This window comes from Convolutriloba macropyga, chromosome 1, assembly GCF_964194025.1.
Source record: "Convolutriloba macropyga chromosome 1, txConMacr16.3, whole genome shotgun sequence".
Lineage (NCBI taxonomy): Eukaryota > Metazoa > Xenacoelomorpha > Acoela > Convolutidae > Convolutriloba > Convolutriloba macropyga.
In genome coordinates this window covers 50,694,928-50,722,750 of record NC_134468.1, presented here as the reverse complement: position 1 = coordinate 50,722,750, position 27,823 = coordinate 50,694,928, and the positions used below count along the sequence as shown (strand labels likewise).

General features: G+C 38.0%; 2 protein-coding genes across 2 annotated transcripts in view; both read left to right on the top strand.

Annotated features, from left to right (window-relative positions):
* Positions 1-3,805: 3,805 nt before the first annotated feature.
* The window catches only part of LOC142340151 (gamma-tubulin complex component 2-like), a 49,619-nt gene continuing 25,601 nt past the window's right edge, over positions 3,806-27,823 (top strand). Inside the window, exons 1-3 of the mRNA XM_075390634.1 lie at positions 3,806-4,114; positions 16,459-16,958; positions 19,718-20,076. Of these exons, the coding sequence (XP_075246749.1) occupies positions 3,896-4,114; positions 16,459-16,958; positions 19,718-20,076 (1,078 nt within the window). The 5' untranslated portion in view covers positions 3,806-3,895. The remainder of the gene's footprint in view (positions 4,115-16,458; positions 16,959-19,717; positions 20,077-27,823) is intronic.
* The window catches only part of LOC142340153 (replication protein A 32 kDa subunit-B-like), an 86,304-nt gene continuing 67,616 nt past the window's right edge, over positions 9,136-27,823 (top strand). The window contains exon 1 of the mRNA XM_075390650.1: positions 9,136-9,162. The gene's annotated coding sequence lies outside the window, so the exon portion shown is untranslated. The remainder of the gene's footprint in view (positions 9,163-27,823) is intronic.

Below are 27,823 nucleotides of genomic sequence, written 5' to 3'. Positions count from 1 at the left end.
AGTTTTGTACGGAGGAAGTACCAGTTAGGGTGTTTTCTGACAATACTTCAGAAGTAATTAGATACATGTACCTCATTTCTAGAGTATTCTATAGAAATTTCAAACTGATTGATCGCAATCCCATGTACCCGAACGCTCCTGAATTGCAGAATGGGTTATGGATAACATATGGGCGAAGGATACAATTAATTGAAAAACCCAATGATATGCCTAATTATAGAGTTAACGTCAATTGGTCAACTTCGGCGCCAATGGAAGGGTTATTCAATGACAAGGACCTGGAACTCAGCAAAAGGGCCCAAAGATTAAGGCATTCGAGAAAGACGATAACAGGAAGAGAAGTTTTCCTGGGACAGGGAGGTTTATATGAGCATGAGACTCTAGAGTATTTCAACACGGACTCAAAGTACAATAATCAGTGATATGAATTGCTGATTTTTGAATACTTGGGTAATGAAGTGAAACAAATCTGGCATGTGGACAGGGAAATAGCCATCAATTTGATGACTATTTTTATTGGATCTAAAATCATATTTTGTTAACCCAATGGGGGAACTAAGTTATTTTCATCATCTAAAACAACGTACAAAGGAACAAAAATTGACAAAAAAAAGGAAAGTTGAACGGTGTGATGGTGAAACAAACATCGCAGTTATATAAGCAAAAATGGCAAAATATGTACCAGATATGGCAGAAATTGAGATTGATACATTAGACGAATTTACGTGTATGATATGAAGGAATGGCAGAACCAAAAATTGGTAATTATTGCTACTATCTACCCGAGTTGTTCGAGGTCAGGTCGATAGTCAGGCACCAAGTGTATTGGATTGTTGGGGTAACCTCAAACAAAAGGTACGTGGTGCCACTGACGCAGCTGCAACCACCCAATATAGTGGATAGAGCGCAATTAGCGTTGGGGAGTTAAGTGAGATGCAACATAGAATCGAGGAACAACAAAAGAAGATTGACAACAGCGAAATGCTGAGAGCAGCTGGGGCTCGGCTCGAAGAGGAGCTCCGGCAGTTAAAACTTGAAAGTCAAAGATTAGGTGATCAATTGCTGGAGACCAAACGGCAACTTGAATACGCTGGGAATCAGCGGGAGTCCTGCAGGAGTCAGGTGGAAACATTGAAGAAAGAGCAGGAGGAGGTTACAAATGTAGCCGAAACAAAAACAAGGGAATGGATCGCTCTGGTGGACGAGCGGGAGTGCTTAGCTCGGGAGTTGGAGAACGCCGAGATAGACAATAGAAAGCTAAGGGGTAGAGTAAAAACAGAGCAAACCTCAAAGAAGGTCATACAGAGGAGGCTGGAGGCTATCAACGCGCGGAGCCCGTTCAGTCGACCTCCAAACTTTTATGAACTTCTATTCCTGCCACAGGTGGCCACAACCAGTACTATCCAGAAACATTTCAAAACGTTGGCAATGCTCTGTCATTCGGTCAAGGGTGGTCGTAAAGACATGTTCAAAATCAATCTTCAAGCAAAAAAAATCATGGAAGGCGAGGAGGCCCGTGATATTTATGACAAGTACGGGTTTGAAAAAGCACAAGAATATATGAACTCGAAAATGGACATTTGAAACTCTTGCTGTGTGAGTGAGTGGAACACTCACATTTTCTAAAAGGGAGGCAGTATAGTGAACCATAATGTATGACATGCTCATAAATTACATATTAAACACATAGTTCGAAATTTTCACAAACAAACAGGAGAACAAAAAGAGATGGTTATTATTAGTAAACCGGATTATAACAATATAGAGAAAGCATCATAAATAATGATAGGAATCGTCATGGAATTTCATTTTGACGGGACACGTGAATGAATGTTTGTTCATGACGGGATTCGTCAAACAGGTAAACATGTTATCTGTTAGTTTAACTAACGGGGACCCGTGCGGTAGAATATAACTATGAGAAAATCCCAAGGAGATTAACGAAAATGGGTAAAAATAACCTAAGATTAATTAACTATTAATAGAACTGAAACCAAAGAACGTAATAAAAACTAAACCTTACACAAACGAGCTGCCTCTCTTTAAATGCTTTACATCTGTCATCTTCACAAAACTTCTAATATTTACAAGCAATAGATCTAACTTTGTATTAAACTGATTATACATTTACATCTGCTCAATGAAATTCAAGTCTGTAACTTGGAAAATTTTCCTCAGTAACTCCGATGTTTAAAGAGCTTAAGAATAACATCCAACCCAAACCGTAACCGTAGACAGTGCACGGATATTACACAATGTTTGCGCCCGGTAATTTCTGGAAAAATGGTGTCAGAATTCTGTTTAATTTTTCGTAACTGCTACCAGGTATCGAAAGAACCGGTCGGAGAGGTGTATCTTTTTTATGTACCTTTGCCAGGCCATAAAGCCTCGCTGGTTTGAACCTGTTGACCTGAGTCTTTGATAAATTTTGTCACTAATCTTCCCTTGCTTCATTAATTGTTGTAGGCTGTTATTGATCTGTTTTTCATTTTTGATCACAATTTCATCTTTTGCTCCATTGATTTTTTGAAACTGATCTGAACGTTTTTCCCTGTACGTTGACTTCTTCATCACAGACGAAAAATTTTTTTCTAGATACAATATTTAGCCTAATTAAAACATATATTCGTTATGTCATGCTCAAAATGTTTTTAGCCCTATGTATCCTTATCTAGTCAAAATTATGATTTGATCTAATATTTTAGCGGAAATCAAGGTAATAATTCTGACGCTTTAATTTCTTTATCTTTTGCATCTGATGCTTCAATTTTTGACTTCTGTCAGAGTTTATAAATACACATAGGAATTGAAATACACATATAAATACACATAGATTACACATAGGAATATACACATAGAAATACATATAGAAATACACATAGAAATACACATAGGAATTGTTTATAAATACACATAGGAATTGACTTGCTGCCCCCGAGTTGACCGACTACCCTTTTAGCGGAGGGGCGTTCTCTTAATTGACCTTTTTTTAAACTGAAAAGATGATCGCTGAGAATCGCATCGTTGTCTTTTTTAGATATCATGTCCAAAAGAAAGCTTCCAATTGGATGGGAAGAGAAAATAAGTAAATCAACCAAAAAGAGGTACTTTTTCAATACTCATACGCGTGAAAGTCAATGGGACTTTCCGAAGGAGGCCGCAGGTGAAACTTGTAAATGCAGTCATATTTTAGTTAAACACGAAAAATCACGCAACCCTTCATCGTGGAAGCAATCAAAAATTACTCGCTCTAAACAAGAAGCTGTCAAAACATTGCACGAATTTCTTGATGAACTTAAATCAATTAATGAAATTGACGAAAGAGCGCAAAAATTTTCTGACATTGCAAAAGTGCACAGTGATTGTAGCAGTGCAAAATCTGGCGGAGATTTGGGTAAATTTGTCAAAGGTCAAATGCAACCGTCATTTGAGAAAGCAAGTTTTGCCCTGGAGATTAATGCATTGAGTGACATTGTGCATAGTGATTCTGGTGTACATATTATTCTACGAACTGGATAGATATGGTGCTCGTTTCTTACATTTTTTTTGCTTTTATGACGTGTTTGAATTTAATTGATGATTTCTTCAGTTTTCATTCCAACAGTAAATTTTTGATTTGCACTCGCGGAAATCACGGTAATAGACATGGACTTCGTTTATCAATACGTATTTCATTGGATTCCTACTACAAGAGTAGTTAATGGATTGAATTGTTTGAAATTGAATGGCAGCAATAAATAATTGGATTGGAGCTTAGTCTGTTTATAAAACCAATGGAATCGAATGAATCAGCAGGATACAACAAAATAGAAATCCCGTCTGTCATTGGACAGCAATTTGCAAAGCCGTTGGTCGGTTGTTTTTTCTAGACATGGAAATGCATTAAAGTTGTAAAATGTCTAACGAGTTTGCAATTCAAGGCAACGTTCACCGACTTCTGAAGCTGCTTGAAGTACCGCCTGACGCAGGACAAGCGGCCGCATTTACGGAACAGTTGTCGAAAAATGTGACCCCGTTTGTTTTCACTCAAGTTTCCGCCCATAATGCAAAACGGAAAATTGCTGAATTCTCTCCTAGACCCGAGAAGTTTTTGGCAAAGTACGAGGAACTAAAGGTTAGCAGTGAGGAAAAATTACATCACTGTGTGAGTATTTGTGCATGGACTCTTAATAAACAATGGATCGTTTCCTAACTACAATATATAGAGATAGATCGTTTCCTAACTACAATATATAGAAATCGTGCTTAACTATGATAAAACGTGTTATGTTTGAAACGTTTAATTTGATAGATATATAGTAGTAGTAGTTCAAGATTCTGGGTATCATTTATACCCACGGGTGGTCTGCACCCTCGTTTGATAATCCATAAACATTAACTTTTTAAAGGATTGCAATTGTTTGAAATTGAATGGCAGCAATAAATAATTGGATTGGAGCTTAGTCTGTTTATAAAACCAATGGAATCGAATGAATCAGCAGGATACAACAAAATAGAAATCCCGAAGGAGGCCGCAGGTGTTGTGATAAACTTATTAAATAGATTTGTTATGGCAAAATCCTTGTACTGGGGACCTCCATTGGGAGGGTTTTAGAGGCAAGGTTCGGGTATGGTTCGTTAGAGTCAAGGTCCGACTCATCACATCAGGTCGTATCATTCTAACAGATTTCTTTTTTAGAACAATTTCTTGTGTTTTTGAATGTTAGCAGGCTCCGTGAATGGGATGTTTTGATGCCAACCATCTTCCTTCATCACATCAGGTCGTAGCATTCTAATTGATTTCATTTTCAGAGCATTTTTTTGTGTTTTGAATGTTAGCAGGCTCTGTGAATGGGACGTTTTGATGCCTACCCTCTTCCCTCCAGCTGCTCGGACTTGGTCTTGGGTACTTCTCGTACCAAATATGTAGACGAGGGTCAAGTAAAGGGTTGTGTTCACTCCTATCGAGGTCCTAAACTGCTAGATCTCTGTGATGTTATCAATAAATACCCAGACCAGAAGCTGAACACTGTTGTAGTAATTGCCGGCTTCAATGATCACCGTAGTAGTATTGAAACTTTCATAGAGCATTGGAAATTCCTCATTCAGCTGATTATTGTTAAATTTAGCCCAAATAATTTGATTGTTCCCAAAGTTATACCCACCAACTGTAATCGCCTCATAAATAAGAAAATCAGTGCCCTTAACTACGCTTTGTATAATTATATTGATTCTTGTGCCCTAAAGTTGTTTATTGTTTCACCCTCATTTAGAAATGTTCTTCAACCTAACCTGTTCTGTAAAGACACCGTGCACTTCTCCTTTCCAACCATGTTTTCACTATTATTCTGTTTAACATCATTCAATACTTTAAATATCGTTGCTGTTACTACTCTCCTGTAATTAACTTAATCTAGTCCCCCTCAGTGCAGCCTTCCCAACTCCTAGCCCGCAGCTTGATGGCCGATCAAACCCATTGTCCACTCTGCAAGGGTCCCCTACGTAGGGGAGGCGTCTGGTGTCATACATGTTATAAATATTTGCACGTGAAATGCAGTGGTCTAGCCGCAGCGAAATATTGGACCGAAAACTTCAGCTGCAAAAACTGCTCTGAGATCACCGCAGCCACCGAAACAGCAATCGCAACGCCGGCACCACACAACGCTTTGATCGTTCCCGACACTGCACTCATAGATCCTGCAACATCGCACGCCCCCGAACGTTCCGTCGCCGCAGCATCGAATAATTTTTGGGACCACTTCCAGCCTCATCAAGCGGTAACAGTGCGCCAAATATACCGCGAGGTCGTCACTTGGAAGCCCTCGTTCTTCACGCTCGGTAAGAACAAGACAGGGGAACAGTTCGCCGAAGCCCTTCACAGTGTCCTCTCCCCGATTGCCGTAAACACGGATAGATCCGATATATCTCTGACCCTCTGTATGATACTTACAGAGGGTCAGAGATATATCTCTGACCCTCTGTATGATACTTACCGCACCTAACCCTCAGTCGAACAAAGAACACGGACGATGGATCGAACAATAAGACCATCAAGCGTAGACTGCAAGCATGGTACAGCTGCAACTTCTCAGAACTGTTCTGTGAAGCGAAGGCAATCCAAATGAGAATGAATTCAAGGAACAAACAGCAGCATTCTGACCTCAAGATGTTCAACGATTTCATGTCTCGTGGTAAGATCAGTAATGCTATTCGCGTTCTTTCGGATGAGCACAAAGGCGGCGTGCGCGCACCTACCGATTTCATAGACGGTAGACCGGTCCTAGAGATTTTACGCGACAAACATCCTGAAGGTCAACCCTTGGAGCCCAACTGCATTCAGAGCGAACATCCACGCACGCTTCCTTACCACCCTGCTGTCTTCGACAAAATCAGTGCCAGGCTCGTCCGAAAGCATGCAATGAAGACTCATGGCAGTGCCGGGCCTTCAGGTCTCGATGCCGATGACTGGCGTAGACTACTTTCTGCTTTCGGACAAACCTCCACGAACCTGTGCAAGCTTGTTGCCAAGTTTGCTAAGAGGCTTGCCACGTCCATAATACCACCGGATGATTTGATTGCATACAATGGTTGTCAACTAGTGGCTCTGGATAAATGTCCAGGTGTGAGACCTATTGGTATTGGTGAAGTAATGCGTCGCATCACCGGACGCATAATCGTCGACTGCATCAGGCAAGATCTAACATCCCTCGGTGGAAACATGCAACTGTGCCTGGGCCAGAAATGTGGCATAGAACATGCCATACATTCGCTTCGCCACAGTTTTGATGATCCCGAAAACGAAGCAATTCTTCTAATTGATGCCAAAAACGCTTTTAACGTGCTCAATAGACGAACAGCTTTAGAGAACGTGAAAGCCTTATGCCCATCTTTGCATGTTGCCTTACAGAATTCCTATAGCCACCCGTCTCATCTCTACATCGGTAAGTCGACCATACTGTCTCAGGAAGGTACGACACAAGGCGATCCCCTTGCGATGGCAATGTATGGAATCGCAATCCTACCCCTAATAACAAGACTTCATAATGACTCTTTGACCCAAAAATGGTATGCTGATGATGGTAGCGTCGTCGGTAAGTTAGAAGATATCAGGGCACTCTTCGACAAGCTCACTGAGCTCGGTCACAAGTATGGATATCTTGTCAATCCTCCGAAGTGTCAGTTGATAATTAAGCCAGGAGGCGAGCGCCAAGCGTCAACTGTGTTTGCAGGCACAAATGTGGAAATCACGCAGGGCGCTCGAGTCCTGGGATCAGTTATCGGAAGCTCTGAGGCCAGTAAAAATTTCCTGAAAGATGCAGAAAATAAATACACAAAAAGTGTAGACAGACTTGGTCAATTTGCTCTCACCTCTCCCCAGAATGCCTATGCATGTTTGACGAAGGGGGTTCAACAGAAGTTGAGCTTCCTTTCGCGTACTACACCTTCCATGGACGGGGTTCTGGACAAGGTGGAGGAGCGGCTTGGCCGAGTCATACCGAACATCGTCGGCAAAGAAGTAATCCAAGAGGAAAGAGAACTTTTTTCTCTCCCTCTCAGAATGGGTGGGCTTAACATCGCCCTCCCACAAGATCTTCACAAAAATCTTGAGCAATCAGTTGAACTCTCAAGACCATTGGCGTCATTCAATAATATTCAACAATGTGAAGTAGAACAAACCAAGATCAGTCTCAGACAGAAAGCAGACAATCAACGTGAACTCATCTCGAAAAAATCCAGAATCGAAAACAATCTACCAGAAATGAAGTATACCATCCAGCTGGCCTCGGAGAAAGGAGCATCAAGCTGGCTTAACGCGCTTCCGTTGTCAAAACATGGTTTTGACCTCACGAAGACTGAGTTCCGTGATGGAATAGCACTTCGCTACACCTGGGAAGCGAAGAACACGCCAGCCATATGCCCATGCGGGAAAGAATTCAGCCTCACCCATGCCCTCCATTGCGCCAAAGGCGGTTATACGCACCTACGACACAACGAAATTAGAGATGTGTTTGCAAACCTGATGGATGACGTTTGCCACAATGTACAGATAGAGCCAAAACTTCGGTCGCTCGATGGAGAAATTTTCTCGAGTAATTCCACCACCACCACTGATGATGACGCTCGACTGGACATCAAGGCAAACGGTCTGTGGGGCTCCCGCTTTAATCACACTTTCTTCGATGTGAAGATTTTCAACCCTCATGCGAAGAGCTGCCCTAAGACCATAAAAGATGCATACAAATATCACGAGAGCATCAAGCGAAATAAGTACGAAGAGCGAATCCGCGAAACCGAACACAGCAGCTTCAATGCACTGGTTTTTGCTTGTTCGGGTGGTCCAGGTCCATCAGCATCGCGCGTTATGAAACAACTCGCAACCAAGATCAGCGAAAAACGCGGAGAGCCGTACGCCGACACTATAAGCTACATCCGAACGAAAATCAGCTTCGTTTTTCTGAGGAGCTGTGTTCTCTGCTTGAGGGGATGTCGTGCCCTCAAGCCTCGTGTTCTCAGTGAGACTTCGATTAGCGCCGTCGTGGAGGAGGGAAGGCAGCACTGAGTGTTTGGCTGCTTATCTTTATTCATTTGCTTATTCCTTGATGATCCATTTTTGTTTTAATCCTTCCATTCTTGTTCTCTGTGTGCTATATATATATATATATATATATATATATATATATATATATATATATATATATATATAGGTGCTTTCCTCTCCACTTGTTTTTTATTTTTGTGACTGGGCCGTCTTTACACTGTCTGGAGGGGAACAGCTTGGAGTGCAGCATCCGGCTACTAACTGCTACTCATCATACCCTATTTTTCGACCTACATCCATCGATGCCGGATGGTGTACACGGCCCTTTTTTTAATTTCCACATCTACATACAATACGCCATGTGCATTTGTCATTGACATTGAAGGTTTCAAAATAGGGCCAGTAATTTTTTGATATTGTACTTTTGCAGAGTTCGTCGCCAGCGTTCAGATTTTTAATTATGATGTTTGAAGTAATTTTGAACGATAGAAAAAGTTGTCATCTGATGTTCGCATTATAATGAAATCTGAAATCCTCAGCTTTCATTATAAGTTTTCATGGAAATGTTTTTGGGTTGTGTATTTATTGTAGTTGTGATAAACTTATTATTGTGATAAATTGTTGTGATAAACTTATTAAATAGAAATATTTGATAAGTTCATCACGTGTAATTTCAGAGTATTTTGAGTTTCTACTTCTGAATGGTCTTCATTGTGGGCGCCAGCTGTTTACGAAACGTCATCAACGCTGCTCCCTACGGGCTGAATACGTTCCTGCGAAGATTCTGTTTCGCAGTCCCTGGACTGAGCCTCAACCCCTTGTCACGTGAGCCCCTTAAAAGACTGCAATATCTGCTGCAATAAGGTACGTTATCCAAAAAGTTCAACATTGTTATCTGGCATGATATGTTTAACAATACCCTCACGAAACATCCTTCAAACAATAATCGAGCTTGTCGCATTGACAAGTTGTTGAGTCTCGTCGAACAATTCAAACCTCGACTAGCTGCTACTGTTTACACCGCCAGATCCTCGGCTCCTAACATACTGAGCAATTGAGGAATCCTCAAGTAGTGACCATCGGCATCAGGAACCGTTTGCTTTCACTCGAAAACGGAGAGATATTTGTATTGTTGAAGAAATTCGTCGTATCCATCCACCAGCTTAGTTGGAATTGAAATTTCTTTCAACCGTCCTAAATAACTCGAAAGACCTTCGTTGCTTAGCCCAGAGGAAGCGTGGCTATCGGAAACGCCTATCTTCCATGGAAAGAAAGCACAAGTAGAAAGTCAGCCAACGAAGACTTGAGGTTAGTTCATTGCTTTGTTCGTTGTTGGTTCTTCTGCGTCCTTGAGACTTAAGTGTTTCGAGGGCAACAAGATCTCGACTTCGGGATTTGACTTTGAAATGCCTCCGAGATCCAACTTCATTAGGGGCCCATGCGGTCATTGCGCACTGCAGGTCAAAGTTGATAGACATGGAGCTCTTCAATGCCATAGGTATGACTTCTGGTTCCAGCTAAAATATACTTCTGTTCCCGCAGCCCTGTTAACTCACTTGAAAAAAGTTCATGGATTGGTTTGGCATTGTGAGTATTGTGAATCTCCAGCTAAAGAAGCACTCTCCACGTCTTCTCCCAAAGTTGACAAAGTCCGGAAACTTCGTGAAAGCGTTGACGAGCTGAAGAAGAATTTCGTATCCGTTAACGAGATCAAACGTGAATTGACGGAGATAAAGTCCTTGGTCAATTCGTCTTCATCAGAGGTCAATAACAGCAAAATTGAACTGTCAAAACCCAAGCCTCACCCACATGAACCGCCTGCGGTGACACCAAAACTTCTCGAAAACGCCATTTCCGACCGCTCAATACTAGTATTTGGGATGGACGAACATGAGCCAACGTTGAAGTCTTCTGAAAGACTAGAAAAAGACCTTTCTACAGCTAAAAATTTGATTGAAAAAGTAGATCCATCCATTTGCTCCATCGAAGACGTCCACCGAATTGGCAAGTTCACTCCCGATCATAAGCCCAGACCAGTAGTACTAACTTTCCAAAGTCAATGGGACAAACGGATGGCCCTGTCGAAGTCTTTTATGCTGAAGAACACCAAGTTCTTTCTGAAACCAATGCTAACTCCGGAAAAACGAGCCCTGGAGAAAAAACTGCTCAATTTGTGTTTCAAGCTATCAAGTGTAGGCATCCCCAAATACGAGATGAACATTTTGAACTTGAAACTTTGTCATGGGAACACGGTTTTGGACCACTCTAAAGCCCCAGATGTTCTAGCAAAGCAAATTAAAGACAATTGACTGGCTAACGACTTTTACGTTTGTTTTCTTCTTCTGAACTATCAACGAATGCTATTGCTAGAAAAACGAGCTGTCCTGCATCAACACCAACCACACTTTGCTTTTCTCACCGAGACATGGCTAGATACGACGCTTGAAAACAGTGACTTGTCAGCTGGGGGATCGTTTTCGGTTGTTGGAAGACAAGACCGCATACAAGGTCGACATGGCGGGAATCTGATTTTGCAGAACACCTCCAGCACATGTGCGGAGTTCCTTGGCAATCCTGTCATAAGCGACGTCGACTTTTGTACTTCAGCCTTGATCAAAGTTGACGATCGTCTCGTGCTCTTCATTTTGGTCTACCTGCCCCCACAAGGTAGTCAATATGAGGTCACAACTACATCCGTGGCTAGCGTTCTACATCATGGCTTGACATTTATGCTGAGTTTTATTGAAAACATTGCATTTGAATACCGCCATATATGCCTTCTTGCTGATTTTAACTTTCCGAAAACTGATTGGTCGACTTTCAGCTCTTCATCTGCGAGAGAAACTAGCTTTTTAAACATCTTAGATGTCTATGAAAGTTGCCCTACTATTCTCAGCTCCAAGCACAACCATGGCAACTTCCTCTACAACATTCTCGTCCCCTCATATGTCACCGGCTGTTTTGACTGCCACGTCCTTCCACTCACTCGATTCTAAGATCATGCTCCCATATCAGCAAAGATATGCACAAAGTCCTCACTCTCCTCTACAGGAATCCGAAATTATGCTTTTACTGAGCCAGGTAATGTCTTTTTTGCTCACTATGGCAAAGTTACACCTTCTTGAACTATCCTTCTGCGGATACGGCCGCCGATTTCTATCACCATCTTCATGTTAGTGTCAAACAGTCTTTTCGGAGCGTAACCAGAAAAAGGGCGTCCCTGCCAACCTAGTACTCATCCCATACTGTGCATACTTTGAATAAACTGGCAACTAGCAAGAGAAAGTATCATTCTGGTCATTATGTTGTGCGGAACCTTGAGGACACGGTTGAGAAATCTTTGGAATTGGACAAGGAGCTCTACAGATCTGGGAAAGTTATCTCCAACCTGCTTCAAACTCATCGAAAGCTTCAAGGATAAAAGTCTTCCCCATCCAATGTTTTCCGTTACATCGAAACTCGGTTCTTGGATTGACATTGCAAATGCTTTCAATGATTTATTTGCTTCGAATTTCAACACGAACTCGTACGAAACAAGAATACCAGATGACAGCCAAAGCCTTATTTTCTTCAATGATTTCTGTGATTCATTTAGCGACTCCGATATTCTTCAAGTAATTCTAAGCTGCACCGCTTGAACTTATGAGAACTTGATGACTTCCCCAATGGACTATTGATGAAATGCTCTTGTCTTTTTGCAACTTTGTTCCGGATCGTCTTCAATTGCGTAATCTTGCACTGCCAATTCCCCGAAATATGGAAGTCTTCATTCATTAAACCTATTCACAAAGGAGCTTGCCGAAACGACATCGCCAATTACCGTCCAATTAGTCTGCCGCCGAAGATCTCCTTGATATTCGAAAAGTTACTCCACAAGATTCTTATTGATCTACTCAAGAATAAAATTTATCCGAGACAGTATGGTTTTCAGTCTAGGAAGTCTACAATTTGTCAGCTTCTAGAATACGTCAACTACCTCTATCTCGACAAGGGAGACATACTATTTTCAATATACTTCGATTACGAGAAAGCCTTCGATCATGTGCCACATTCCGTTCTACTAGTGAAACTCCGAAAAATTGGTCTGGACACGAATTTTGTTTCCTTCTTTGAAAGTTACCTTCTCGGAAGATTTCAAGTAGTACGAATCAACGGGTTTTCTTCGATGCACACAAGAGTATTGAGTGGCGTACCCCAGGGTTCAGAACTTGGGCTCCTGCTGTTCTTGATATTTATCAACGACCTGCCGTGTAATCTGGACAGTATTATGTGGTTAATTGCTGATGACGCGAAACTAGTTTTCAACTCTTTGAATTTCAATTATGATGTACGTTTCTGCAATTAGAATCAAGCAAACGGGATGTTAGTCAAAGCGAAAAAGGGTCTATATATTTCTTTTGGGACTGTCGAGCCCATGTTGGAGTACGCAAACATCACAATTCCACAACAAGAGTGCGTGAAGGATCTCGGGAGTTTTTGTCAACAGAAAGTTGAAATGGAACACGCACACTCAATGTAAAGTCACCAACAGCCGCAGAGCTTTCTACAAACTTAAAAATACTATACCTTGGAGCATTCCATCACATCAAGTACAAGCTCTACGTCGCCTATGTTGTTCCAATACTCCTCTATGGTTCTCAAATCTGTTGCTTTTCACTTGCTGATCTCAGGGCTTTCGAGAATGTCCAAGAAAAGTACTTGAGATAGGCTTACGGGAGTTCTAGGAACTGCTCGGACACTCTTCTCACACATAAAATCTTACCGATGGCCTTTCGAATCCAAGTTGAGGACTGCCGACATTTCATTCTCTTGGTCCAAAGGAAGCTATTGAGCGACTTCTGTGATAATGTTGAAGTTTTATCTCTTGGTGTGACGAGAAGACAGAGAGTCAAGTTCAAACTCAAACGTAAAGTAGCCCCTGGATCTTTGTACGAACGGTCAATCAACTTGATCAACTTTTTCTATCGTCATGGGATAATCGATGATGACTACTTCAAGATCAACAAGATTCTTGAACATTTTGAATCCATCATCTCATGTTTCAATCCCTGTTTTCGATGCTCATGGTTTTTTTTGTTGCAATTGCCCCACTTGTACGAGCTTTGTAAATGTTAATTTGTAGAAATGAATTTAATTGATTTTTCGTTATTGGCCCTTAAACGGGAATTAAGTCTTTCTCTCTCTCTCTCTCTCTCTCTCTCTAGTTGCGGTGAGTTTTAGAAAATGCCTTAGTCAAGTTACAACAGCATATATGCAACTGCATATGTGCTTTTCCAACTCATATATGCTTTTATGGAAACTTGGTTGTTGAAAAATTATCCAGAAGAGTTTTGTCAAATAGATAAGCAAAACGTTGTTTGTTTCCGGAAAGATGTACACTTCGAAAATTCAAAAGCTCTTCTCGGCGATTATCTTTGGTTTTTAGATATTTCAGGGAACTTCAGAGTTAACGGAATTACTGACCTAAAGCTGCAAAAACGAAAAGGAGATGTCCCACATTTTTGTGAAACTCCTAATAATATGTATTTTTAAAATATATGGGCTGAGTTGAGCATGCAAAAAAGATTTTTGATTGATTTTTCATACTGTCCCGAAAAAGATGTGTTTTTGAATAATTTGATATATAATTTTGTTATACTTGCTGGCGGTTACAATCCTGACTATTTTACAAAACTCGGCAAAAGCCTCCTTCGATTCGTACGTATGACTTAAACCATCAAATATTGACTCTGCTGCAAGAAAATATAGCTGTTCTTCAACTCTAATTGATTACATCCTTACACATTGTTATGGATCAAGCATTGTAGCAGATACAATTTTGCGAAGTAATCATCTTGGCCGCAATTACCATTTTTAAGCCCGATGTTAAACCAAAAGCAACAAACAGCTTTTTTGACGAAAATTATTCTGCCACAGCTTTTCAAAATTTTATGAAGAATGAGGACGAGACAATTTTACGGTCCGGTAAAAGGTGATATGATGTTATTAGTTTTTTCAAACAATAATTGAAAGAGCTTTAACACTACAACCTGCAGTTAAAAGTTGTCAAATCAGATACGATCAAACGAAATTTCTGCTTTTGTGAAGTTGAATAATGAAGAAGCCAGATGGAACTTCATCCAACGTCTTCGTAATAAGGAAAAGACTCGACGGGGAACCTAAGCATTGCTAAATTGTTTTTGTGGTGTGATAGCAACGCCTGTGTAAACTAAAATCTATTAATTTATAGATTTTTTTTAGCTTTGGGATATTTCATCTACTTGCAAACAACAATCGTGATTGCTCCTAAAAGGCCAGAAAATTGGTTTTAGTTTATATAACAACCAGAGAAACTACTGGGCTCATAGATTAATTGAAGACAGTTAAACCTTTTCGTCCTCGAAAAATACCTGCATGGACAAAAGGGGCCACAGCAGCGCTATTGAAATCCCTCTATTATCTCATTAATTGATTCACCACAGATGAAACTTCTCTGAACAGCTGATGAAAAGCCTGTATTACTCCTCTTTTCATAAAAGGAAGTCCCGAAGACCCACTGAATAATAGACATGATTCAGTCACTTCGCTTTGTCCAGAAAAGTTTTTGAAAAGTTGATTAGCTTGCAAATATTAGATGTCTTAAAAAGCAGCAGCTGTTGTCTTCCAGGCAGTTTGGTTATTGAAAAGAAATTGAGCAAATGATGCTATTTTAAAGTTTGAAGAACAAGTAAAGTTAGAACTTAACAAGAGAAAATTTTGACAGTTGCATTACTTTCTCTCAAAGGCATTTGAGTAATTATTGAAATAGTTATACGAACACTACCATTTTAATAGAATTGTCAGGGCAGAAGAACGCATAGAGTTGTGCTAAATGTAGTTTTATCAGATAAGTAGCTCTAAAAAGAGTTCCACATGGTACTATAATAGTTCCTCTTAACATTTACGTGCACCTCTTAGCAAGGGTTTTAGAAGATTTGTCTTGCAGTATTCAGATGACAGTTTTGAATCAAACCTTAAAATTTCGTCCAAAATAAAGCATGGGCATGATCTCAAAAGTTATCGAGCTCGTAACAAAGTCCCAGTTTGCGATGAACAAATAAACTTTGTACATTATGTTTAGCACCAGGAAGATGCTGACGAATTCTGTCAAAAACTTAGCAGAATCAATTACTGTGAAGTATCTTGGTGTACTTATTGATTTACAATGATTGTTCAATGCAGTTTTAATACTTCAGATAATTTGTTCAGTTTTGTTTTTGACTGGGTTTCAAAAGTGTTGATCGCAAATTTGAAAAAAATACAATTTAATTGGGAAATAAAAGCCTGTTTTCATAGAAGAAAGTACCATTGGTCCACAGATCTCAAAATTGGATTTTCTAGGTTTTCTTCTGAAAGTGCCGTTGCGCAAATTGTTTTGCCGCTTACTAAGCGAAAATTTTTTAGCTTATCAAAATGAATTTCTCCCTATTTTGAAATAAAACTTGTCAGATCAAAAAACTCTCTTTCGATATAAAAACGAACAATAACTTCTTAGCTGATTTTTTTGTTTCGCAAGCACTTCCACTTTTTAGTTGTCTGCCTTCTATTTTCAGACTTAGAACAACATTGAGAGCTTCATTGAAAAAGGGAGTTAAGAGGGCATTTTTGGAAAGTTTTTTAAGGACTCAGCTATGCATAATGTCATTGAAAACATTCGTTTTTTTTATTGCGTTGTAAATTTTCACGCTGCAAAAATTGTGCATAAAATTTTAAGCTCGCTTTTACTAATGTTTGGGCAAGTTCTTTAAATAACTAATTTAATGTTTTTTAAAGAAATTTTATATTATGATGATATATTCTCTACTGCACAATGCCTCTTTACCATTTGCATTTTATTCTTTTGTAGGAAAGTAACAACGTTTTTTCTAATAGCTTAGTGTATGTTGGTTAGTTTTTGAGCGGAATCAGCCGTCTTATTATAGGCGAGAAGCGTGCGTGGACTGGATCCCCTGATTCAACTGCTGAGCTTGGTAGTCTCCACTAAAGGAATGCCTGATAAACTCGCTCCAAGATTGTCAACTACCAACATTCACCTTGATCTGACTAGATCGCTCAACTCAGATGCCTCCTCATTTCAAACGAGGATCAAAATGTCAGAAAAAGACATTGCCAATATTCGAGAAAACTTGTTAAGGGATAAAGACCTCGGCAAAGTTATTTCCATTTCTGGAAGTTTGTCGTCAGAGTCGAAACGCCAAAAACTTAAAACCGCGCTAGTTAAACGAAACTCTAATGTGCCATCTTTACCTGCCTGGTCTTACGAGCAGGGGCTGATTAGTCGTGATTTCGTTCCTCTGTCTAGAGGAGTTGTTGTCAACTACGATTCACCAGTCAGGAATGAGGCTGAAATCGGTTCCTTAGTGTTGAGCCACCAGGAGGCATTGGTTTGTCACGATTTAATATGCCTGATGAGCGGGGTAAGGTTAGCATGCCTCTTTGAGTAAAATATTGAATTCAAAATCAATAGAGAACTGATCCGGTAGTATCTCGAAGCACCTGCCATTGGGTGACATAAATTGAAATAGTAATACGAATGTCGTTGATATGATTGCTACAACGAAGTATGTAGCAATTATATTAGTCCTGTTGGTCTTTTTTTATACGATTTTTTGCTTGACCAATTTTTTGTCTGACCCATTAGACTTTTCGTCCTTAAAAACACAGCGGGCATTAAGTTTCATTAGAGGCCCTTAGACGCGTTTAGTAGTCCTTCTAGTGCTTAGTGTGGTGAAGCTATTTGGAAGGCCGTAATTTAAGGTTAAAAGGTCATTTTTAGGAGGTCTTTTGCAAGATATAATTACTTTGTAATGACCATTTTAAGAGCTATTTGTTTTGGTAATTCAAACAAAAACACACAAATGTATACTAGTTTTCACATTTTTTTGAGGCTTTTTCGAAATTTTTGACATTTTTCGAGTTTTTTAAGCCCTAGGTGTCAAGGAACCTCCTCTATATCTGTTAATAGGTTACTGCATTGTTTCTAGTGGTAATAGAATGGTTTTCAACATTTATCATCTCAAATTTTAGGATTTGACAAAACTTGCAATTTTCAGTTTTTTTTGACATTGTCATTATTCAAATTTTTCCACTCCCAGGGGCCAGAAGACCGCTCAAAGGGTTTGATAATAAGTTACTGAAAAATTTTTATTGGCCATGGAATAGTTTTCAACTTTTTAATATCACAAATTTGTGCATTTTTTGATGCGTTTTTTTAAAAAGTTTTTTTTTTGTTTTTGTTAGGTTGATCAGGCCGCAAGAGCCAAAGAACCTCCCCTGGGGTTTGATACTAGGTTACTGCATAGTTTTTAGTTGTATTGGAATGATTTTCAACATTTTTACATCTCGAATTTTTTCATTTTTTTTTGACAAAACTTTTTCAATTTTGACATTTGTCATTATCCAAGTTTTTCCAGACCCAGGGGCCAGAAAACTTCCATAAGGGTTTGATAATATGTTACTGTTAAATTTTTATCGGCCATTGTTCTGTTTTCAACTTTTTAGTATCACAAATTTTAGCAATTTTTTGATAAACTTGCGATTTTTTCAAGGTTTTTCATTTTTTTGCCGTTTTTGTTTTATCCAGCCTCAAGAGCCAAGAAACGTCCTCTGGGTTTTGATACTAGTTAACTGCATAGTTTCCAGGTGTAATTGAATGTTTCTCAAGGTTTTTATATCACGAATTTTATTTTTCCGGAATCAGGGGCTACGGGACCTCCAAAGTTTGATAATAAGCTGCTGCATAATTTCTTGAGTTATTGAAATGGTTATCAGTAATCTAATGACTCGAGTTTAAGAATTTTTTGATTTAAATTTAAATCTATTTTTTTTAATTTTCGGAAAATTATCTTATTCCATGTTTATGGATCCTTATGAGCCAGTGAAACTATTTAAGGTTTGAAATAGGGATACTCGATAGTCTCTTGAGACAATAAAATTGTTCTGAAGATTTTAATACCACGAATATTAGCAAGATTTTAAAATTTGCTATTGTTTTTTAATTTTTTGAATGTCGTCATTTTCTGAATTTAACGATCAATACTGGCCAACGAAACTTTTCCTTGCAGATGGGTTATATGACAATACTCCAGAGAGAAAATGGTTTTGAACATTTTTTTCACTGAGAAGTCTAGAAACTTTTCTTTTAATTTTTGTGGTTTAATTACTGACAAGGCTGGAAATTGCAGAGTCGAATCTGATCACGGAAAATATTACTAGCGGTTTTTTGTTCACGTTTTTCTCTCTCTCTCTCTCTCTCTCTCTCTCTCTATCTCTCCTTTCTTAACTCTTTAGTTGATGCCGCACTTCAGCTGCTGTTGTGGCGTGATTTCATCATCCATTACCCTCATTAACGCCTAGTTATAGTAGAATTGTTTTATCATAAGTGACCTAACTAGCACTTTTTAGGAAATCTTTGTTAATTGCTCTAATGAAGTTTGTAGCTATTATAATAATCCCCTCGGTCTTTTTTATGCAATTTTTGCTTGACCGTTTTTCGTCTGACCCATTGACTTCTCGTGCTCAGAAGCGGGATTAAGAGGTAGCGCCCAGTGGGCATCAAGTTGTCTTAGTGACTTTCAGCTCACTAGTATCCAAGTATGCGATTCACAGAAACTGTTTTGGGGATTTATACTTATGGTTTGAAGGACTGTTCTTAGAAATTGATCCCACCGCCCACCCCGCGCCCACATCAGCCCCCCAATCTCCACCCCTGCACATCGCTGAGGCCGTAAGGACCCCGTGCAGCCAAAGATCCCCCTCCCACCGTTGCCCCTCCCTCCCCCCCCCCCCCGTTGCGGTGCACCCCCCGCTGCGCTCACTTCCTCACTTCACGCCGCTTCAATTAAGCTAATGTTGGCCTCACTAAACGGTGACTAGCTACTGACGAAGCCAACCGCTCGCTGGTCGTTTGAGAGCAATTCGCCCGACGTTAGTCGGTTATGTTTATTGTGGTAATCTTGAATTCTACGTACATCTTTTTGGTCCATTTGTCAAACTTCATAAAATATCTTTTTGTGATATAGCGGAAAGCACCTTCTACGGCAGTAGATTGCAACCGTTTTTCTAGCAAAATATTTTGAAGAGAAAAAAAATAGTCCCGTTATGTCAACAGACATTGCTTTCTAAGATATTACATGATTACATGTCCATGATTTGTGAAATAGTTTCCATCAACTGTTTTAGTGGCAAATACATAAAGTCCAAAGAGCTCAACTCTGAGCATGACAAGCGTGAGTTCTCAATCGACCAGTCATTGGATCCCAGCCTCGTCACTTTTGTGCAGAGATTTTTGCCACTTCTAGTCAACTACTCCACAATAGTGCGATTCATAGAGGAGAAGAGTGCTTTTGAATTTGGCCAAGTGAATCATGCTCTGTGCGCTGCTGTCAGATCTCTCATGAAGGAGTACCTCATTCTAGTCGCACAAGTTGAGAGGCAGAAGAACCTTGGGAGTTTGCAATTGCAGAGGTTGTGGCACCTGGTCCAACCTACCATGCAGACTATACAGATCATTGCCAATATCGTTGCAGATATTAATAAAGGTTAAATCATTTACTTTTATTAGCTGCTTCTCGCAGTTAATTGGGTTCTGCTGGTCGAATTCGTTTGTCGGGTGGATGTGACTTCTTTCAAATAGATTTCTTAACCAATTACTTTCTGATTGGTAAGTTGTTCGTAGCAGTTATTGAGGTACCTCTAAGTTTTTGCAGGTGATTATCTTATCTGAAGTTTTGAATTCTTTAGGGCCTAGTTTTTTGCAGCCATATTGGTCTCATTCAAATGTATGTCCAGCTAAACTTTACTATCAAGAACTACTAGATCTTAAATAAACTAATTTAATATAGTTTCATTATTCCAACGTTTCTAATTGCTCTTGAGCGGAGTTTGAAGCAATTATTGCGTCTTTCTTATGCGAAATTTTTGCTTGGGAATTTTTCGCTCCGATGACTCCGGAGGTCGAGAGTTCGAATCCCACGCTCACGGATGTTTTTGCACCCGTGAACAAAAATTTATCTAGGCTAGTCCTTGAATTAAATTGCTCCACCTTTCGCGTGAGCGCGATTTGTCCGACGTTAGTCGATTTATATTTTCAAATTGGGGAATATTTTTGCGAGGAAGGTTTTTTCTACAGTCAGGTTTTTTTCTGTTTAGGCATCGTAGAGAAAAAGTGTCATTTTTAAGACCCTGCAGTGTATCGCAAAATGAAAAAGGGGAATTGGAGAGAAAACAGGAAAAGGACGAAAGCTAAAAAGGAAAGGGGGTTGAGATGGGTATTAAATTGTATGAATACTATAATTGCTGTGATATATAACCATAGAAATTTTTATTATCTACTCGTTTCTAGTGCAGTAAAATTAGATAAAAGGTACTTAATTTATTTGGAGGTAATTCTAGAGATCATAATTTATTCATCTGTTTTGTCTAGCGTGTTCACTTTCATGTCTAGTAGTAATTATCCCGCTTCGCGAACTATTATCTATTCATACGAATTAGCGGTTGTCATTTCATTCTCTTGTGTTTTGCAATTCGTTCAATTTAATTTTTCTACTCGCCTCTCGTTTCTATCATCGGCAGTGAGTCTACAAAAGTCTCGTTTTCATCATCGACAGCAGGATACCACAAAAGAACTTCCCTTGCGATTGAGCCCTTTTGGGAGGAGCCGACAACTGATCTTCTCATGTGGCAAAGTCAGTTGAAATTGGCTCTTGCAAAGACGAACATTGCTTGATACTATTCTTGGCCCTCAACCGGAATGTGTTCAACTGCCTCTGGAACCCTTATACGAAGCAACAATTGCCGGAGCCTTCACACAGTCAGAGCGTGGGAGAAATGATAGAAATGCGCAACTCAAAATGAACTGGGAGATTGGATATCAAAAGAAGATGGAACTTGCTATGTGTGGTGATAAACCTTGTAATCAGGCCGATCGGAGAACTCTTTCGCTAATCTATCTTGGCATCGGGACTGATGGTAGACGTATTGTTGGTAGTCGTAACCCGAATCTCTCGATGGACATTCTAATAACTGTGAAAATCTGGCGTTTGTTGGAGGAGTCATTCATTCGACCCCGTAACATTGCTTTTGATCGCTATGTTTTACAACAAAACAGTCAATGGGAGAATCAATTGAAAATTTCTTTGGGAAATTGAAGCAACTTTCAGAAAATTGTCATCGTGGCCTGTAGGAAGAAATTATAATTCGCGATGTTTTCATAGGAATATGCAGGATGCAGAAATTCAAAAGGAACTTCTCAAAGAACGGTTGATCTGAGATAGGCATCGAATTTCGTTATTAATTTTGAACTCGAGACGCGCAATCAAATGGCATTTTTTGGTTGTCAATCCGCCCCGCGAATCAATGCTCCTCTCAATCAGAGGCCATCTGGTAAGGTAAATTCAATACAATCTTCTAATAATCAATCGCGCACTGCCAATCAAAATTGTCATTGTGGTCTACTCTGGTCCCAAAAACAAACATAAATATATTTCTCAGGGCAACACCTGCAATATCTGCGAAATTCAAAACAATTTCAAAACAATTTGCTATCTAAGCGCACAACAGTTGATTCTTTGGACGAATAGATTCCCAACGCTGATATGCCGATACAGTAAACGTTGTTCTAGAAGATGAATACAATTCTGAATGTGACTCGAGTAGTGGGTAAAACAAGGATTCCAACCACCAGAAAAATTTGTCCCTTTCTCCTAACGCTAATCGCGCATGTCGAATCGGGCCAAATTTTACTGTTTGTTGGAATCCTTGTTTTATCCACTACTATATTCACCACTATAAATATATATTACACGCACAATTTTGTGTACAAAATGTACATAGCTAGTATAATTTATGCATTTCATACACTAAGGTCCAAAAGTTCTCAAGCTAGTTTTAAGCCTAATTTCATATCTAATATGCCAAACTATCTTGAAATAAATCAGGTTAATCATCTCACAAAGTTTTTTTCAATAGGATCGGATGGACTGAAAATAACTCAAAATTGCTTAGAAATCGATAATAAGAAACAATTTTTTTAAAAAATTTTGACTTTACCCTTGGAGACGATTGATCTATGATGTTTAACTGAGTGATTCTATGTACCAGGGTACATTTTTTTGAGCCGAGTCTTGAGAGGTCTTGTTAAAAGGTTGACTCCCCTTTACCACGCTACGGCAGTACTGCTCGACCTTTTTTAATGGCAACTGTGGGGGGGGGGGTGCAACTGCAGAATGCTTGAACACTTTTAATTTTAATTATTAAGCTGAGTGAACTCTTAATAATCAGGTGAATATATTAATGTATTAACACTAAGGATATCAATATTAATATTAAATATATTTCAATAACCAATCACTTGTTTATCATTTTTGAAAATTGTAGTTCTGTCATGCACCTAGATTGTAGCTGGCTATCCTTCTGAACTTCTGCCAAAAACATTGTAAGGAACTTTTTCCATTCTGAGTAGTAGTCTGTTGAGACTAGGATCCTGGTATAGCTTTCACACGCTTGAGAGAAGTTGATATAACTCTGGATAGTAGAGTAGGAATATCCTTTATCGTTAAGTAGTTTTTTTCAGGGAATATCCTTATTGTTTTCTTGATGATTTTGTTTCACTTTCCCCCATATGTATCCTCTGTCAGAAATTGTCAGTAGATATAAACGATTCAGCTTTCCCTCCATGTTATTGACTGTGGTGAGATAAGACTCAAATTCACTAATATTGAATGAATTCCTGAGTTTATTGTGGAAAGATAAATATTCCGGCTCATTCACTTCAAACTTGTTCAGTGTTTCCTGATGCTCGTAACTTAGTAGGTCCTTCTTGAACTTGGAGAGGAATAACTGGAAGAGTTCTGTTTTGGTTCGTTTTCCAGTCTCACTTTCAAGTTCGGCGGTGTTTTCGGGTATGCATTTGTTCTCCTTACAAAATGTAATCATTTGAGTTGTTAAATTAGTCAACTCGTTTATATTTTCTTCAGATAAAGAAGTGCATGATAAAGCTCCAGTTATTAAAGTCTCGTCAAATGACGAAAATTGTTTAAAATTTTTCGCTAGTTTTTATAGTGAAGTGAAACTCATGATGAATAGCCAAAAAGTGCCGTGGAGAATAAAGTTCCCCTCATGGAGAATTATTCTAGAAAATTCTTTTTTCTAGAATATTCTGACATGATTTTTAACTTAAAATTAGTTATCCTTTCCCAAGTAATCACCTGTTTGAAAGTAAAGTAATATTTAAATCCTTCTATTAAATTGAAATCTTTGTATAATTTATTAAAAATTAAAGAAAAATTTTAATAAATACTCACCTTAATAGCTAATTTTTAAGGGCATCATATATTCGAAATTTTCACTTGTTTGATTTCATTCTGTTAGTGGTGGTGGCTTTCTTTGTCAATGGTGGCGGCCATTTTAGCATGACATGCACTTTTCATTCGATCTGCGAAGCAGTTTCACTGATGTGTAATGCGATGTTAAACCAAGCTTGTTGACTTCTTGTACTAATAGTGGTTGCTAAATATGAAAGAAAACGAACAAAAAGAGCACAGTCAAAAACACAGATCGGTGGAAACACAGTGATTAGTGTTTTTCTATGTCTTCTTGAATACTTATAACTACTAATAAACATGTAAATATAAATACTTATAAACATGCTCTCTGAATTGATTTCTAGTATGACCATATCTATATCTATGAAGATAAATACATAGTCATAAATACATTTCTAAATCTATATAATGATATATGTTTATAAACATTACACATACTACATGTTAGATATTGATCAGGATCAGAATACTGATATTCCAAATGTTATATATAATCTTTCACTTTAACCATATTTTTACATACATAACAAGAATATTCTAATTCTTTACAATTATTACAACATTCTTTCCAGGGTTTATTTATACACTTTTTGCATTTCATTTTCATTTTTCGGAATATTATTTTTTGATAAAACATTACCCTAAATAAATGCATCATGTCCCAATCAACTAAAACTAATGTCATAAACTTCTGCGATGTCTGTAATCTATCCTTTGAATCAAGGAAGGGTTTATACAGGCATCAATCATACGATCTCAAACATAAGGAACTATTGGAGAAAATGTTTGAGTCTGAAGAAGAAGAAATCTCTGAGGGTGTATAATTCGGATGAACATGATTATATTATTAAAACTAAACCAGCCACCAAACCTAAAACTAAAACTGAAGAGGATATCTACACCAGATTTAATTATGAATGTAAAGAATGTCATGAAGAATTTAGGAATAAAATAGCTCTAACTACTCGCTCATATAGTAATAATCGTAAGTATCTAGAAAACACAGAAGACTTCGATATAAACTCCAGTCAGAACATGAGAATTTTATATTACAGATAAAGGCGGGAATTACATTGAAGATATAGATGAAGCAACTAATTACTCTTTAGAAGAAATTAAAAACTGTTACCAGTTCAGAAAAGTTAAGAGTTTTAAATATAAGATCACGGTTGAATGTGATTATAAGAAGAGAACCAAAGAAGAAGTTAAAACTACTAAAATATTTTTTAATACTGATTTTATTAATAATAATGCAATATATGAATATGGTGACTTCAATCGGTGGCTAGAATTTGAAAAGGAATCATATGAAGGTTATGGTTATGATTTCGAGTTTCTTGGAATAAGAAGTATTCAGTTAACCATGCAACTCGAGAAAGTAAATATGTAGATAAACTAATTGAACCAAGACAACAACATGAAGATGATTTTGCTTATATAATAAGATTACAGAAATTGTATAATATTAATATTTGGGTAAACACACCTTGTGGTGGGGGCAAAATAGAATTGTTTAAACAAGTGGATGATTTTAAAAAAGATAGAAAAGATGTAGGAATACTAATTTGGAGTAATGGTCAAATAGAACACTGCCCTAATAAAAAATATAGAAACCCTGTTAGAACGACCAAATAAAAGCAACATTAAATATTATTATTGTGATAGGTGTACCTATTGGTTTAACTCACAAATTAAATGTGATAAACACGAATGCATCAACTCATTCAAACCAGAGATTGTTTGTCCTAAGAAAAAACATATTACTTTTATAAATGAACACAAACGTCAGAAGATAAAAAATTTTATAACTGCTGATATTGAATGTTGCATTGTTGAAGTCTCAACTAATGGTTATGGCGAAGCATGGTCGGAGACCCATAAATACATAATAGCTGAACATATTCCAATAGCTGTGGGTTACACCTGGCAAGGTTGCTTCAAGCACTACTTCGGTCTAGGCTGCATCAAAAGATTTGCTAGAGATCTATTAGAAATAGAAACAGAGAATAATTTCAAGCGCAACAAACATGATATTCACAGAAGAGGATAAATTATATCATGAAACCAATAACACCTGTCATATCTGCAGCAAAACATGTATTAATAAAGTAAGAGATCATTGTCATGAAACTGGTTAATATAGAGGACCTGCATGTAAAATATGTAATCTAAGATACAAACAACAAAACTTCATTCCAGTAATATTCCATAATGGCTCTGGCTATGACTTCAACCTACTATACAGTGAACTCTTCAAACAGCATAATGATAAAAGAAAAATAGATAACATACCACTAGCTGCTGGTAAGTCTAAGATGTTTAGCATTGGTTGTCTTAAATTCTTAGATAGTTATAACTTCATAGCTATGCCTCTAGATCAAATGGCAAAGATATACGGGTGTAAAACTTAACAATTATATCCATATGAATAATTTGGTTTAGAGTCGTATAGTAGCAAAGCTACCTGGGGAACCACGACAAAGTCGTATGATGAAGTTATAGGTAATCTAAAAATAGAAGACTTCAAATCCTCTCTACATAATAAATTACCAACACAAGAAGAAGTCGATATCTTTAATAATGAAAACAGTCATAAAACTGGTAGAGATCTAACTATAGAGTATTTACAAAATGAGGTGGAAATATTAGACTATTGCATGAATGAATATGTTAAATTAAGCATGAAAGAATTCAAGCTCAATCCACTTCATTACGTTAGTCTACCAGGTTATAGTTTTGATTGTTGGTTAATGTCTAGTGGTGTTACATTAGATACATTGCAAGATAAACAAATGCTAGATGATTTTGTTGGAGCAAAGAGAGGTGGTATATGTGGAATAATGGGTGTAGATATATAGATAACAGTGATGGTAAGACCATATGGTACATTGATGCAAACAACCTATACGGCTATGCAATGATGCAAAAGCTACCTTATAAGGACTTCCAGTTTACTACTACTACTACTCTTGATACTATATTAAATACTCCCGATGATAGTGACCATGGTTACTATATAGTTTGTGATTTTGATTATACTAATGAATGTAAAGAGAGAACAGAACAGTGAGCACTAATGCCTAATAAAAGAAAGATAAATGATAATGAATTAGGTTACAGAGAAAGAGATGGAGGCAAGGCAAGATCAGAGAAATTAAACCTAGACCAAAACAACAAAACAGAATACATGAATCATTATAGGATGTTAAAGTTCTATGTTAAGATGGGAGTAAAAGTAACAAAAATACAGAGTAATTAAATTTAAACAAGCTTATATATGTAGAGATTATATACAAAACAATACTAATAAAAGAGCAACAGCTAAAACTGAAGCAGAAAAGGATGTAAGGAAATTAATGAATAACTCCCTATATGGAAGAATGTGCATGAATCCTCTACACTTCTTTCAAAGCAAGTGCTTGCATGATGAAGAAAAGATAATGAGAAGTGTAAGTAAACCAACATTTAAGAATATAACTAGATATAGAGATTATAGCCAAATAGAATATATAAAGAAAAAAATAGAATATAGCTCACCTGTATATGTAGGAGTAACAATACTCTAACTTAGCAAATTACATATGTTTGATGTATTCTATAATATTCTTCAGCCATCCCTCAAAGATCTAACTATATGGATGCTGACAGTTTCGTATTAAGTTATAGTGAAGGTAAAGTTAGTGATGAGCATATGGACTTAAGTAATCTAGACATACCTATAAAAACTAATAATAAAGTCCCCGGCAAGTTTAAGCACGAGCTGGGGAGTAGGATTATTGAGGAATTTATAGCATTGTCCCCCCAAAACATATAGCTTCAAAAATTATCCTAAAAACACTAAAGAAAAAGGAATAAAGAAGCATAATAATGCTAGGCACATAGATTATTATGATGCATTAATGAATAATACACAGAGAACTATAGATGAATGCAGAATACAAAAAGTTGGCGATAACATGACAAC